The 17,034-nt window shown below is 41.4% G+C and overlaps 1 protein-coding gene across 3 annotated transcripts in view; it reads left to right on the top strand.

Moving 5' to 3' along the window:
• RGS17 (regulator of G protein signaling 17) overlaps nucleotides 1-17,034 on the top strand; it is an 81,376-nt gene that overhangs the window by 55,638 nt on the left and 8,704 nt on the right. For 2 of the 3 annotated variants that reach the window (XM_036414865.2, XM_036414862.2), the window contains one exon: nucleotides 13,842-13,931. In XM_036414865.2, the coding sequence (XP_036270758.1) occupies nucleotides 13,842-13,931 (90 nt within the window). The remainder of the gene's footprint in view (nucleotides 1-13,841; nucleotides 13,932-17,034) is intronic. The other variant, XM_045573388.1, reaches the window with a different exon arrangement.

The following is a 17,034-nucleotide window of genomic DNA, read 5'->3' on the forward strand; positions in this document are numbered from 1 at the left end:
TTCTTCTCCTCACAGCCCTTGTTTCTGGAAGAAAAAAACAAGGGAATGAGGTGTAGACCATTTTACCTGTGTTACATACATGGGTTATGGGAGCCTGAGTCTTGGCCACAAAATGAAGACTCTATTGTACATTTGCAAATTCTATACGATAGACCAAGCTTTTCCTGGAGACGAGGTAGTTTAGTCAGGACTTGTCTACAGATTCAAGGTTCATTGTCAAAACCTAATGTTCCTCTTACATCAGGATTCAAACAACATGACACCTCCTCTTCAGGTGGTTAATGCTTTTCCCCTTCTTCATGAGAAAGGAACATTTGCAGGATGACGGGATCATCACGGGGACAGTGTGAATTGGGAAGTCATTCAGATAGTCGCACATGGAGAACAGTGTGAAAGCACCTTGCAAACCAGAAACTGCTGTGTGCTCACAAAATAAGGTGCCTCCGGTAGGACATGAGAGGTGGAGCTTTCAAAATAAATTATGAGCTTAACGCTAATTTCCAAATTGTCCCCAGGTCCTCTCCAAATATCAGAGGATACATTAAAATAATCCAGACTATTCTTTTTTTTAAAATAACGCTTTAGGTGCCAACCCATCCCTGTTTTAATTCCTTGTGGCTCCTAGTGATGTTTGATCAAGCAATAAAAAATTCACATTCAAGAGGTTTCAGCTACTATCTCTCCCACTGACTCTCAAGCTGCTTCCTGGGGGTGAAGAGAAAGTTCTGGGGGAGTGGGGGTGGGGAGACCCACCCCTTGGCTGACCACAGTCCTGGGCTTTCCCCCCCCCACCCCCCTCACCCCCCCCCACCCCCGCCTTCGTGCAGTTTCCAAGGGAATTGTTCTGTCTGTAACTATTTTACATATTAGACTTAGCTGTGAGCTTTTGTTTGGAAGAAAAAAATACCCTCATTAAAAAGCTGGAAAATGCTACATCAACCTTCACAGAGAAGGAAACGGAAGGCTTGCCTCCTGTCCCCAGGCCTGTCCATGAGAGAAGTGGGGCTGAAATGCAAGTCCCTGAATACCCATCCCTTGTTTTGTCCACTTGAAGATGACACTTCCACATTTTTCATTTCCAGATTTTATCTGAACCATGCCCCTAGCAAACTCTTCAAGACGGACATCAAATAACAGCTTTTCCAATCGAATTCACTATCACATGCACTAATGTACCATTCCTGTGCTATTTGGCCCACATCAGATCACCTTCATCCTTCTCAGGAGAAGTTGGTCACAAGCTTAGTTTAGTAAAGGATCCCTGTGAAAGCTCCAGGCATCCATCCCCCTTTGAACACATTGGTTCCCAGAGTTCCCAGACCGTGGATAGGCCCGACTCCGCAAATGTTAAACTCTTCATAAACATGCGTTTGGTTGTCCCTCTCTCCATTTATAACAATCACCGCAGCCTCTATAATTCAAATCTGCAAAAATAACGTCCTATTTTATCCTCTGACGCTGTCACATTTTAGCTCCCTGCCAATGGAAACACGACGATGCATGCTTTAAAAGCCAGAGGATATTTTTTGAAAGGAAAAACAAATCCCACGTCTGCTCCATGGTAAAGAAACCACCCTCTGGAAATAAATCTGCTCACACAGGCACGATGAGTCATTCCGTCCAAAGCACTAGTGGACGGAGTCTCTTCCCATACCTGTCCTCCTCAGAGACCCGATCCGTCCCACACAGGAGCAGAACGTAGCTGCATAGGACTCCACAGCACTTGTAACCAGATCACCGTAAATGCCATTTACAAAAAAATTCAGTTTTGAAACGCTATCTTGCGTGGCCTAGATAAATTTTCTTTTTTTAAGTATATATTTTATTGATTTTAAAGAAGAATGGAGAGGGAGAGATAGAAACCTCATTGATGAGAGAGACTCACTGATGGGCTGCCTCCTGCACACCACACACTGGGGGTCAAGGCTGCAACCTGTGCATGTGCCCGAACCAGGAATCGAACCGTGACCTACTGGTTCAGAGGTCGACACTCAACCACTGACCCAAACCAGCCAGGCTAGATACATTTTCTTAATAGGTTCTTTATAAATTTTTATAAAGATTGTTAGAGAGAGACCCAGAGATTAGTTGTTCCACATTGGTTCCCAGAGTTCCCAGACCATGGATAGGCCCGACTCAGTAAATGGAGGTTGTCCCTCTCTCCAATTATGCATTCATTGCTTGATTTTTATATGTGCCCTACTGGGGATTGAATTTGCAACCTTGGCATATCAGGATGACACTCTAACCAACTGAGCTAACCCAGCCAGATCTCCTCAATAGCTTATGGAACTTACACAATCAAGTTATTTTGAAACGCCATTTCACCATTGCATAGATAAGTTTCCTTAATAGTTTCTATAACTCACACAATGACATCTACCAAAATGAACCCAGGTTTCCCAGGCCGTGTACACAAAGCCAAAAAGTAGACATTAAGACTATAGGCCTGTGTGTCTAGAATTTGTGAATTCACTCATTACAATGTATTGCCTGGTACTGTTGTATTTCTTTAGATTTCACCAGATTCTCCCTGCCTCTTATAGGGATAGGTAACAGATTCTCAATAAGTAATGGGATGTTGACATGATTATTGGGTATTACTCCCCAGGTTATTCTCTAGAAAAGCATAGTATTCAAGCTGCCTCTTGCCAAGTCTGTGTTACATATGACCAGAGTGCTTCCTATTCGGAGACTGGTGGATCTAGAAGAACTCCTTGACCATTTTCCATTAAGGCAACTGGTACTTTTGACTGTGTTTGCTGTAAATGCTCGTTTTTTTATTTTTTTATTTTTCCAAGTGTCATATTGCAGTGTTTAGAATGATCATGAATAGAAAAATAGATGAGAAGAAAACAAAAGGATAGATTAAAATATAATACTTGGGTTTTATAAATATTACAATATACATATGGCATAATATTTTCATATAAGTGGGAGTGGAGAGATTACAGATTCAAGAAAAGCATAGGGTGTGCCATTAAGAATTTGCAATAGGTGAGAAAGAGGAGGGAAGCATAACACCACATTGCTTGCTCAAGTGGCCAGTTGACAGTGATTCCATCAAATGGGAAAATGCTGAAATAGGAGGTCACTTAGCATAAGGGGATGCGTTGGACTTGCTCTGTTGGAAGTACCCAAGAGTCAGTTGTAGAAATGGATTTGAAGCTCGCCAGGCAAGTTTTGATTAGATGTATCCCTCTGGAGTCATCGGTATGCAGTATACAGGGGATGAGAGTGATGAACTGACCCCTCAGGAAATAGCAGCTTTTAATGAGAGAACCGTGGAAGCACTGTAACATGGGACTCAGAGGAGAGGTAGTTGGAGAAGTACAAGCACAGCATCAGAGTCCAGTCTCACAAAGACCGGAAGGACCAATATGGTGCATACACCAGGGAGGCCCACTGGGGTGAGGACTGACAACATCTGACCAAACGGGAGGTAAGCAATGAACTCAGAGAGAATCAAGCTTCTCCTTAAAGTGTATAGGGAGGGATAGTCTAGAAAGAAAAGCTGCAGACAGAGAAAATGAGTGTCCCCCCTTCAAAGGTCTGGGGACGTCCTGGCCTTTCAGGGTGAAAGTTCAATTTTGGGGAAGCTGAGGTTCCCTTCTTGACTTAAATCGAAGCAAATTATTTCATTTTTAAAATAATGCGAAGTTCAGTCCTTCCAAATCCAGGCCAAATTTACTAGCTATCTGGATGGCATTTAAGAATGTCCCCACAGCCTCTCTGAATCAATAATGATACAAAAGATGAAGTTATGATCTGGTGCCACCGCTTTCCTGTTAATAAGATGTCATGGTTGTACTATCTGATTGAAGAGAACACTAGCATTTTACTTGTGTCCCTCTCATAAAACTCTTCATAATTTGTTTTAGGCCTAGCTTACACTCTTGCACGGTGTAAGCCTGGTAGACCCATTAAAAAGCCTGCTATTTTAGGATGTCCCTCAAGAGTGATTTGTTTTCTTGTCAGAGCGATGAAGAAATCCACTTCTCTTGAATATGGAGTTGATTTTTTAATAATCTGCGTCATTGGGTTTGATAAATATTATAAAATCTGGTGCTGTGAAATTCATATTTTTGTTTAAGCTATCCATATACTACTATATATTAAGGTACATCTCATGTACAGGAACATGAGTTCCTAAGTAGAGAGCAAGTTTCTGCCATTGCTGCTTTTTGTATAAAGCAATATCCTATATAATAAAAGCCTAATATGCAAATCAACCAAACAGCAGAACAATCAGTCACTATGATGTGCACTGACCACCAGGGGGCAGATGCTCAATGAATGAGCTGCCCCCAGCCCACAGGTCCCAGGCCAGCCAAGGCAGGTGCCAGTGGGGCCCCCTGATTGCCCTGCTGGTTGCCTCCAAGGTGAGTGTCAGCAGGGCCCCCCCCCATCACCCTGCCAGTCACCCCACTGGGAGTGACTGGTGACATAGGCAGGGGGTGGGGCCAGCGAGTGGGTGGCACCAGGCTGGCCAAGGTGGGTGCCAGTGGGGGCTCCCCAATCACCCTGCTGGTTGTCCTACAGATTGGCCCTGATCATTTGCCAGGCCTAGGAACCTTATCGTAGATTATATAAAAGTACAGAATTTTGTGCACCAGGCCTCTAGTAGATTATATAAAAGTACAGAACCATTTTAATTAACCCACTTTCTAATAGCGGAATGATAATTCCATGTGATCCATTCTAAATAGATGTAATCTTGCCATATTTGAAGATGAGACACAAATTCTAATAACATGTCTTCCTCATATAAAGCCTATTTCCAGAGGCAGCATGGGGTAGGGAAGAGGGTGATATTGGCATTACACAGATGCATCCTTGTTTCATGATATACACTTTGAAAACTCAACCTCTCTAAGCCTCAGTTTCTTTACTTGTAACATGGAATTAAGAACATATATACATCAGTTAATTTGAGGTTCAGTACATTGTCAGGGCTCCAAAAATGCTATAATTGATATGTATTATTTTTGACCTCCTCAAAAATCTCAGGCTGGAAGGAAATTAGCAGACTTTATAGGATTTGACTACTATATGCTTAGCATATTCTATTTATACAAGAGGCCCAGCATATGAATTTGTGCATTCAGGGGAAGGAGTCCCTCAGCCCAGCCTGCACCCTCTTGCAGTCCAGGAGCCCTGGGGGATGGCTGACTGATGGCTTGGGCACACCACCTCCACTGCACTCGCCAGCCATGAGCCCAGCTTCTGACTGAGGGTTGCTCCCCCTGTAGGAGCACACTGACCACCAGGGGGCAGCTCCTGCATTGAGCTCTGACCCCTGGAGGTCAGTGCGCATCATAGCAACCAGTCATCCTGCTGTTCAGTTGATTTGCATATTAGCCTTTTATTATATAGGATGTTGCCAGTGAATGTAACAGAATCTGTTTCTGCATTCTGTATCCCTGGCCCTTTTTCCCCAACTCTCAGGTCAACAAGCACAGGTATCACCACTCAGCATCTTCAGAGCAGGCACCACACAGCCCCAGGATCCCCAGAGCATTGTAAGGTCATTAGATACTGAGGCCTTTCCTGGGATCATTGCCCTCAAGCCCATGCATATTCACACTCACAGGAACTAGAAAATGCCAGGAGAGAAATGAATGGCTGGATGGAGAGGTGACTCTTGTAACTGTCAGATTTTTTCCTGAGCATCAGCTACTACAGTCCTAAAGTTTTCATTCTGGTTCTTATGTTAGGGACTCATGTTAACTAAAACCAGAAACTTGAGCTCCAACTTCACAGATGTCTTTAAGGACTTGGATGAGCCCATGCCATTTTAATAACAGTGTCTACTAACTAAATAGAAGTCCCTCTGGCCTTTTCACATCCAAGATATTTTCTTTCCCACAAAAGCATCCTCTAACGTAATTATGACTTACAGGGAAAATTACAGTGGGTTGAAGGAAGAGCTCAAAATAGGATTTCAATCAACCTGAGAACTGAAATAGATTCTGATGATTGGTGTGTGTTATATGAAGTACATCTAAATATCAGTCCTATAATTCTCTTAAATTTAAAGGGGGGAAAGCCTTAAATGCAGTTGGCATCAAATCAATGTGTCGATGAACCTGAAATACACAGCTTGGGGTTTAAATTAAAAATTTAATATCAGTAGAAAAAGGGAATGTTTGAAACCCATCTTTTTAAACAGAAGCAAGTATAAAAAGGTAGTTGGTAGCAAAGAGAGAGTATGAGAAAATGAAGAGAATTCTTTTCCGTTTCTACACATTAAAAAAATAATAATAACATTTACATACAGCCTTGCCCCTGTGGTTCAGTGGTTGACTGTCAACTTATGAACCAAAAGGTAATTGTTTGATTCCTGCTTAGGACACATGCTTGGTTTCAGGCTTAATTCCCAGTGGGGAGGATGGGGGGTGAGGGGCAGGCAGGAGGCAGCCAATCAATGATTCTCTCTCAGAATTGATGTTTCTATCTCTTCTTCTCCCTTCCTCTCTGAAATCAATAAAAAATATATATATATATTTTTAAAAAACAACATTTATATACAACCTGGACAACCAGCCAGAGAAAGACAAATACCAGATGATTTCACTCATATGTGGAATTTAATGAAGAAAATAAGCAAAATAGAAACAGATTTATAGATACAGAGAACAGACTAACAGCTGAGAAAGGGGACTGGGTGGTGGTGGTGAAAAGGGTTAAGGGACAAATAGCATGGTGATTACCAGAGGGAAAGGAGGATCAATGGTGATGGAAGGAGACTAGACTTGGGGTTGTAATATATGCACCTGAAACCTATATAGTTTTATTAACCAACTAGAAGCCTGGTGCATGAAAATTCATGCACTGAGGGGTGGTCTTTCAGCCTGGCCTGCCCCCTCTCACATTCTGAGAGCCCTCAGGGGAAAGAGGTGGCCCGGCAATTAAGGGATGGTGATGCCCCAACACACCTGTGCTGCTGCTACTGCTGGTAGTGCAAGCCTCGGCCAGCCCCGGTGACCTGCACCTCGGGCTGGCCCTGGGTGGCTGGGCAGCTTCAGTCTGAGGCTTACCTGCACCTCAGGCCAGCCCTAGGTGGCTGGGGGGCTGAGGAGACTGGGGGCCTCTGGCCCTGCTGCATCCCTGCTGCCCTGGCAGGGCTGAGGGGTCTGGGTGCTGCCATCTTGTGGCTATGGGCACTGCCATCTTTGAAGGCGGGGTGGTTAATTAGCGTATTCCCTCCTTACTGGCTGTGTGCACCACCATCTTTGTGATGGTGTGAGAGTCAGTTAGCATATTCCCTCTTTATTAGATAGGATGTCACCCCAATGCATTTAATAAACAAGTAAAACAAACACACACAAACATTTACATGCAAACCGAACGGGAACTGAAATTGCTTTTCAAAAACATTTTAATAAAACAAATGCTTTCTGCCTGTTGGTAATTAACCTTTTTAAATTAATTTGCTCCAAGAATGTATGACCTAAGATTCATGTTACCCAGCAAGAGACATTAGAATTCAAAACAATTTATTATTGTAACAAATAATTACTATGTTAATAGGATTATGCCTGCCTTTTAAAAAACAAAACAAAACTGAAGTATTACTTCTAAATCAAATGATTTGGGGCCATGGAATATCCAGAACATTCTCTAAATACCAAAAAGGGAAATGGATGCTATTATGCACACCTCTCAAGATTAAATTTGTCTCCTTCTAGTTTGATTTCACTCTCAGAAAAATTGAATGACTTTTTTCAAATGCTTTAAAACATATAATTATCAAAACTTCACACACATAAGAATAGATTTTCTCCCTTCCCCAAATAAGGGTAATTACTCCCAGAAATATTTTTTTTTCAATTTTATTCTAAGTAAAACATTATATTTATAAGGGCAACACAGCCATCTAGTGGACAGATTTTTCAATAGCAGATATTTTAATTTTGAGAGAGGTTCAAGTTTATGACACAAAAGCTTAAGCCGGTTGAAATACTTGTTTTATGACACTTGTCTAAACCTTCTCTAACAGCCCTCGCTGGCTTGACTCAGTGGATAGAGCATTGGCCTGTGGACCAAAGGGTCCTGGGTTTGATACTTATCAAGGGCATATGTCCTGTTTGCAGGCTCGATCCCCAATATTGAATGTGCAAGAGGCAGCCAATTAATAATTCTCTCTCATCATGGATGTTTCTCTCTCTCTCTCCCTCTCCATTCTTCTCTGAAATCAATAAAAACATACTTTTAAAAAGCACACAAACAAAACATCTCCAATGTCTATTGTATAGAGGGTCCTCTGGGCACTAACTCCCCTAGACTGATGGCTGTGGGAAAACACTGATAGAGGGGACATTTGCCCTTAATACACTGGTTTGTGATAGGTTTAACCTACCCAAACATTTCAAAGCAACTGATTTTTGTATATAACCGAAGAGGTAAAATTCCATAGTTAATGTTTTCTATAAAGGGAAGCAGCATTGCATAGCGAAAATAAGCATGAGACAAAGAAGCCAGAAGACACAAATGCTAATGCCAACACTGACATAGGTTGGTGTGTGCATTACTAGCATGTACGTCAACCTTGGGAACTGTTTCCTACTAAATAAAATAGGAATTATGAATAACAAACCCCTGCCTACCTAACAGGACAGTTGTGAGAAGTAGCAAGGCAATATATGAGGAAGTATTGTATAATAATGGCAAGGTGTCAGCTTCTATTTCCTCAGGTTGAGGTAAAAAGTGCTTTAGAGGAAAAAAAGTTCTTTGGTAAAATTGGAATTTTAATATGCAGATAGTTGGCCCTCCCATTCAGTTAAGTGTGTGTAATCATTTGCCCTTTTGTCACAGTTTTTAGTCTTTACTTTGTAGCCTTGTGTAGTAGGGCACTCCAATGGTCCTCATTATAAACGAGGGAAATAAAGCATGGAAAGCCTAAATCATCTTAAGAGAGGTATAGTCTACACTGAGTGGCCAGATTATTATGATCTCTGAATATATAATAATCTGGGCACTCAGTGTATATTCTATATAATAAAATGCTAATATGCAAATTGTTCCCTAGACCAGGAGTTCAGCCAACAGCTCACACTCCCTCCCCCTGGCCAGGCTGGCCAGACCCAACCATGCACAAATTCATGCCCTGGGCCTCTAAAAAAAGAAATATATATATAGACACACACACACACACACACACACACACACACACACACACACACACACTGAGTGGCCAGATTATTATGCATTCAGAGATCATAATAATCTGGTCACTCAGTGTGTATTTAGAGTATCCTCCTTGTGTTCTACACCTCACTGTCTATTCTAATTTATTGCTTCCACCCTGAAACACCTGATCTCTCCATTTTGTCCTACATTTATAACATTTCTTTTTCTTTTGCAACTCCCAGCCTCCATACATTCCCCCCTCTACTTGGAACTCCCTTTGTCCAAGTCTCTATCCGGCAAATGCCCATTCATTGTTCAATCCAGTTTAATCATTACCTCCTCTGGAAAGCTTTTCTCAGTTCTCTCATGCAAAATTGTAGCCACTGCACCTGTGTCTGCAAAATACCCCATGCAAACCACTGTCTTAGCTGTCAGTGCAATGCCATGTGATGCTTACTCACCTGCTAGAGCTCCTCGATTTCACAGTCTGTCTTATTGATCTTTCTTTATTGAGTTGAGAGCGAGAAAGAAGCATCAATATGTTGTTCCACTTATTTATGCATTCATTGCTTGCTTTTATGTGCCCGAACTAGCGATCAAACCCTCAACCGTGGCGTACCAGGATGATCCTCTAATTAACCGACCTACCCAGCCATGGCTTCATTGATCTTGAATTTCCAACCCAGGCATTGTTGCATAAACCAGGTGTCTCAGACGTATTTATAAATTGTTGTCAACCACTAAACAAAGCTGTTGTATTATTTCACCATGATATTTTGATTGAGGAAAATGCAACATTTCAAGGATAACCTACCGATTCTCTTTCAGAAGCTGAAGGGTGTTGATCCTGTTTTTGCATTGGGAAATTTGAGGCAGAACCTGTTAAATAAAAAAGGAAACACTGAAATCATGATGTGAGCCTTCTAGAATATATGCCTTAGCAATGGCAGGGGTTCCTTCTTGAACCTTCATTGCATTGTGCATTAAATGTAGGCATCTTATTGATTCCCCAGTTGAGTTTTTGTATGAACATGTAGTTTTGCGCTCAGCCTCTATGCCAGAGTTACCATGGCTACTTCACTGTCTTCACTTATTTGCCCATTTCAGGGGTTCTCTCTAAGAACCAGTTGTTTTCTCTTCCAAAATAGGCCCTACATGTATCCATGATGACAAATCAGTAGGTAAATGGTATAATGGGCAGTCAGCGATGTTAGCCTCACCCCACTCTCCAAACTCCCTGACAACAAATCAAAAAGTCCATCTATGCACAAAGAAGGCATTATTTCCTGATTTTTCAGAAACATACCAACTGCATTTCTCCCTTCTCAGAGTCACCATCCTCCTAAATGTCTAATGGGATTGTAAGTGCTTATTTGTGCATATTTAGCCTGGGTTATTGGCATCGTCTTCCATAAATATTTAAGCTCCATCAAGACTCCCACCATGAGCACTGCGTATGCATTCTGCTCTATTTATGGGTTTAGTTGTTTAAAACATAGAAAGTCCATTTAAAATGTTACAAACACTGTTAAAGTAAAATGTCTCCACATGATTTCTCATTACTGTTAAATTTCATGTTTTCCTTTTAGAGCTTTTCTGGAGCACATACAGCATGTATATGTTGATCTAAAGCAAATTTATCTTAACAAAACCCACTATACTACTTAGAACAAGACCAAGTGAAATTGGGGACAGATATTCGTCATTCCCAAGACATAAATGGCACTCTAGTAGCAGCTCTCCTATCATTTTCTCCATTTCTTTTTACCCTAAAATGGCACTATCAGTGGTTCTTGACAAATAAAAATTTGAAACTGGTTTTTCAAGAATTGGCAAGACACCGAAATTGGTTTGGCTCAGTGGATAGAGCGTCAGCCTGCAGACTGAAAGGTCCCAGGTTCAATTCAGGTCAAGGGCGTGTGTGTACCTTGGTTGCAGGCACATCCCCACTGGGGGGTGTGCAGGAGGCAGTGATCAATGTTTCTCTCTTATTGATGTTTCTAACTCTATCTCTCTGTAAAAAAATCAATAAAATATATATTTTTTTAAATAAAGAAAAAAGAATTGGCAAGTTGATTAACAGGACACTTGTCAGTTTCTCTCTACAGGACAATTTTGTATCCAATATTATATCAAGAAATTGAGCAGTGGGCGGTTAAGCACTTATTAAATGTCTATTTTAAGTCACTTTGGTACATATGTGTGTCCATATTTTACCATCTGTAAGAAATGGAAGATATAAACACAACCCAATATTTCATAATGATCACTCTAAAATGGTGGCATTTGGGGTGTTTGTAAATATCACGAAAACAAATAGGAGAGCCAGAATTCATGTTCAGAAACGTGTCAATCATGCGTGTGGATTCCAGATTAAATATTCCACAGCAAAGACACCAAAGAGAAAAAATGATTTTAAGATGTTGCATAAAGTGGAGGATTCTTGCATTTGTGTGTCACTCTGCACTTGTGTGGAAATGTAACAAAAATAATTTTTAAATGTATTGTTTAATCAACAAAAGCAAGCTTTCTTTCCTCTACTTTTTATAGTACCTTACTATGTGTGCACGCCCATATAAGCTCAGTAAAGCTTGGCAGAATGAGCATTCATTTCCTATTTAAATATGATCTTCCTAGAATGTATCAAACATTTTCATATTTTATACATTTGACATCATTAATTTCTCCCAGGAAGTTTCACAGAATAATGCCAACCTCCTCCCACCCATTTTTCATAAGTTTTGGAAAGACATCAAATTCCAGAGAAGCACTGCGTCAAAGACACTTTGAGAAGTCAGTGACTCTTCTAAACACATCCCTGACCTAAGTGTCAGGGCCACGGAAGACTGAGGTCTCCTAGGCTACTTCCATCTGCAAACACATTCCCGTCCCCACACGCGGGCACACAGACAACTGTACTGCCCTCTCTGAATCCGCTTTGCTGTATCCCCATGGCTCTGGAATGGCTCTGGAAGTACCCCGAAGGCTCTGGAATGGCTGCCTTCCCAGGGGCACAACTCCGTTTGCTGGTTGTCTGAGCAACAAGCAGCTGTCATTACTGCTTCCCAGAATTCTTGGGGCCACACCACTTTTGTGGAGGGTTACTCTTTTCTCGCCATGGTCCTGCACCAATAAATCTGTCACTCTCCCTAGAAATTGTTAAAAGAGAACTTAGTTTTATTCACTTTTTTTGTTTTGTTTTGTTTTTTCATTGATGTGTCCCTTTTTCTGAATAAAGAATCCTTTCCAATTCTTACTGGGTTCACTTTTCTCCTGGTAGTCAACTTTCTCAACTAAATGTCCTTGGCTGGTCTCACTTCCGTTGTAGAGGGACCTCTCTTCCTTAAATTCTCCCCGTTGCTCCATTCTCTCCACCCTCACCCCTGCACCTGATCATGAAAGGAGGAATCCATGAGACATTGTCTCTGCTTCCCTTGCCAAATGCCAAACTTTGCAGATTAAGAAGAACTCCTTGTTGGAAGCTTTCTCCCACTAAACTCCTTCTGTCTACCACAACCAGATTGAGTGACCCTTTTCTTCATTCACGTTGTGAATAGTTTGTTGGGTCAGTACCTATCAGGGAGTATGATGGTTACTCAATAAAATCAGCAAGGTCACTTGCCAGAATTAGGTTCAAATTTCAACCATACCCATAGTAAGTATCTGACTTTTGGCCGAGGTAACACACAGCTCTGTGATTCACTGCTCATCTTTAAAATGAGGATAATAAAACTGAAGGTAAAAAGACAGTGCCTGGCATATAATAGGCACTAGAAAATAATGGTTCCCATTCCTTCTCGTTTGAAAAATGAACGAGTAAATAAAAGAAAGAAATGCTGTCTGAACTTTTGTTGTCTGACAGGCTCCCATGAAGCTCCTCAGCTTCTGCATAAAGGGATCAGTTTGCTAATCCAGTAGCTTGACTTTTCCAAGTCTTCCTCCCCACCTGCTTCTTCCTATCGGCCCCAAGTCTCCCTCATATGTCTAGTCTGCATCTGGAACCTTGGGCCTTCCACCCCAAGGCGCTATTCAGCTAGAGAGCCTGAATCCAATAATTCTTAGTCTTATTCTGAACTATTACTGTGCATGGGATTGCCCTGGCTCCTGTAATCCTATAGAATTCCTGAATTTATGTCCAGAGACATAGATTCCTCTCATCCAATGCTCTCCTATTCAGAACCTCTGGAGACATCGGAAATTGATTAACTAGGATGAAAGGACAAAGACAGAATCAAATATAAATCCAGCAGTTCCAACTTGAGTGGATTGAGGAAGGTTCATATCAGGGGGGGGGGGGGGGGGATAAAGGGAAAACAAACTATGAATAGCACTAACAAAAACTCAAAATGGAGTTATTACAAAGAGTGGCATAAAATGTATATCAGATACTATCAAAGCATATAATCATGTAGGTATGTCAGGGATTTCAGGTAATTTAAATTATGTAAGGATGAAGTCAGAATGTATAGCAGTATCCATTTTTGAGTTCTGATTTATTTTATAATTTGATTAAATTGTGATTCTCTTTTCCTTAGTTGAAAGGGGCGTATCCTGTCATTTAAAAATGGTATTGCTCTTTTTTGTACACTAAATAGTCTCACATAGTCAAAAGTAAAATTCTTCCATGAAATATTTTCTTGCATTTTTTTTCCCTTTCTTTCAATACTTGGTTTTCCCTAGACAAAATAAAGTGTTGTGCTACATTACAGCCTCACTGTTAGGAACGAAGAGAGAGCAGAAACTGCGGGAAGACCCACGCTCACCACCAAAATGGAGAGTATCCAGGTCCTAGAGGAAGGGTGAGTGACTCACATTATAATTGTGTCTTGTATTCAGATACTGATTACCTCAACTCAGTGCTTAGGTATCAGTTCTCGCTTCCTGTTACTCCTCAAAATGGTTTGGTGAAATGAATCTACAAGCTGGGAGATCTTACTCTGTGATTGCAATTGCTTTTCATGTACTTTCTATTAGCTATGTGAAGCTATCAGTTAAATATTGCCTGACTTTCTCTTTCAAAAATAATGATTGTTTCATTAGTTAGCTCCCCAAGTTGCCCTATTTTCTGACTTCCCTTTTCTGAAAATCTTTCTTTAAGTTGTTCTCTTTATGTGGTAAGAATGTAACACACATACACACACACACACACACACACACACAATATGGAATTACCTAAGTCTGTCAGGAAGGGCACCCATCTGGCATCTGGTACCATGTCCTTCAGAATAGACTTTACCCAAGTATTTTATCCAAAATGAGAAGTTGAATGCAGAACTGAATCTATAAAATTAAATCAAAACACAAGTAAAATATTCGTAAAATTATGGTGCTTTTCTCTACTTATGAGAAGGTTTTAACGTTGCTGCTGCATAGGGATTTTTTCTTCTTTTAAATTTGTTTTAATGATTGAAGAAGTTCAGACCGGTTTGAATAGCAAAAATCTTTAAAATACTTGCTAAAAAATGTATGTATACCTTCTTTGGAAACTTATTAAATAGATCAATGAATGAGAAAGCAAGACCAATCCTATATACTAAAAGGCTAATATTTAAATTGACTGAACAGAATGACCAGTCACTATGACATGCACTGACCACAGGGGGAATATGTTCAACACAGGAGCTGTCTCCTGGTGGTCAATGCACTCCCCCGGGGAGAGTGCTGCTGGCGAGTGTATTGGTGGTGGCAGGGGCCTCTCCCACCTCCACAGCAGTGCTAAGGATGTCCAACTGCTGGCTCAGGCCCCCTCCCCATGGGCTCCCAGACATCCCCCGAGGGCTCAGGCCGTGATTAGGGACCCCCAAGTGTATGAATTCGGTGCACCAGGCCTCTAGTTTAACCATAAGAATCTCCAGTTCATTTCTTTCACTTCTTAGATGTATAAGCAAAGGGAGTAATAACTGGTGGTTTCTGCAGGGAAGTAGTCACTGAAAACCTGAATGTAGATCTCTAAAAAGTTCTCATTGTCATTGTAAGGGCCCTGTGCTCTGTCGCTGTGATATCTCCATTCATGGGTAACAATGCATTTATAATACAAGCTAAGCAAAAGTAGGTTTACAGTTGTGAGTATGAAAAACATGGAGTTTATTCTTGTATTACTAATATTTATTAACTAGAGGCCCGATGCACAAATATTTGTGCCAGAATGGGCCTTCTTTCCCCTGGCTGCCAGCAGCATCTTCTCTCTGGTCAGAGCTGCCTTTCCACCTTCCCTCACTGCCCAGAGTCCCAGAGCAGCTGGGGTGGTGCATCCGCCCCATCCCCAGCCGCTTGGCGCCAGTGTATGCAAATTAAAGCACCATCTTTGTTGGGTTGATTTGCATACTTGCTCCTGATTGGCTGTTGGCCATCCAATTATGGTCAATTAGCATGTTACTCTTTTATTAGGTAGAATCCTAGAGGCCTGGTGCATGAAATTCATGCACTGGGGACGGGAGAGGGTCCCTTGGCCCAACCTGCACCCTCTTGCAATCTGGGTCCGCTGGCTCCTAACCGCTCATCTGCCTGACTGCCTGATCATCCCTAACCACTCTGCCTGTCTACCTGGTCTCCCCTAACCACTCGCCTGCCTGCCTGATCACCCCTAACTGCCTCTGCTTGCTTGCCTGATTGCCCCAACTACTCTGCCTGCCTGCCAGATGCCCCTAACTGCTTGCCTGCCTGCATGATTGTGCCTAACCACTTGCCTGTCTTGCTGACCACCCCTAACCATTCTGCCTGTCTACCTGATTGTCCCTAACCACTAACCTGCCTCTCTGATCATCTCTAATGACTCAGCTGCCTGCCTGATCGCCCCTAACTGCTTCTGCCTCAGCCCCTGCCACCAGAGCTTCATCCTGAAGGATGTCCAGAATGACATCCAGAAAGTTGTTTGGTTGTTTGTTCTAATTAGCATATTATGCTTTTATTATCATAGATTGTATTGTTTTCCATAGGAACAACTGTAAACCTACTTTTGACCCACCCTGTACTTAATAGTATAATCACTTAAGTTTAGGAAAATATGTAACAAGAGCACACAATATATTTTAGATCCAGTGATAAATGGAAAGAAAAAAAACCCTACTAGAAATGAAAAGAGAAACTGTCTTGTGGCCTCAAAATGAAAATGGACTGTTTTTACCAACTTGCAATATACAGGGAGTCCCCAAAAATGTGTCTGCACACCTCAACAGCTGACAACTCAATTGGTACTTCTTTCTTTTCAGCCAGACTAAGCTTGAAACAAAATAAATGTATCCTAAAATGCTACTGGAAGTTCACAAAAGCAGTTGAAGTACAGACACTACCTTTATAATTATTGAAAGTGTGTATACACGTTAATAGCTGATAGCTCACCTAATTTTCATTCCTTCTCAGGTTTAACTGATTTGAAATAATGTATTAAGCCTGACTAAGCTTTCAACAAAGAAAATGAATCCACTAGACTTTTTATGGGGATGCATAAATGATAGTTTACTGTACAAAACCGGCAACAGTCGACAAATACTGAATGAAATGATGCTTGATATTTGCAATTCCATTGCTTCAAGTTATCAGCAGTGCCTGGACCAGAGCGGTCATCAGTGTGAAAACAGGCATTGACAAAAAAAAAAAAAAAAGCCATTCATTTCTGTTGATTCTTTTAAGTATTGAAAATAAACAAACTGTATGTTCATAAATACTGGCTTTATAATCATTCAAAGTGTGTATACATTTTGAAGGGCATCCTATAATAAGGTTAAACATTTCCAATCTCCATGAGGAATCTGCTATGACCACGTGCACAGTGTGTAGAGCCACTGGCTGTTGGAACACGAGGCTCCCTGACATGCAGCTGGTTGGTGCCTCACACTCACCCAGAAATAACTCACCTGGTTCTGGTGGCTGATTTGCCTGAGAAGACCGAACTGAGTGACAATG

The sequence above is a fragment of the Pipistrellus kuhlii genome, unplaced genomic scaffold (assembly GCF_014108245.1).
Source record: "Pipistrellus kuhlii isolate mPipKuh1 unplaced genomic scaffold, mPipKuh1.p scaffold_m20_p_5, whole genome shotgun sequence".
NCBI lineage: Eukaryota > Metazoa > Chordata > Mammalia > Chiroptera > Vespertilionidae > Pipistrellus > Pipistrellus kuhlii.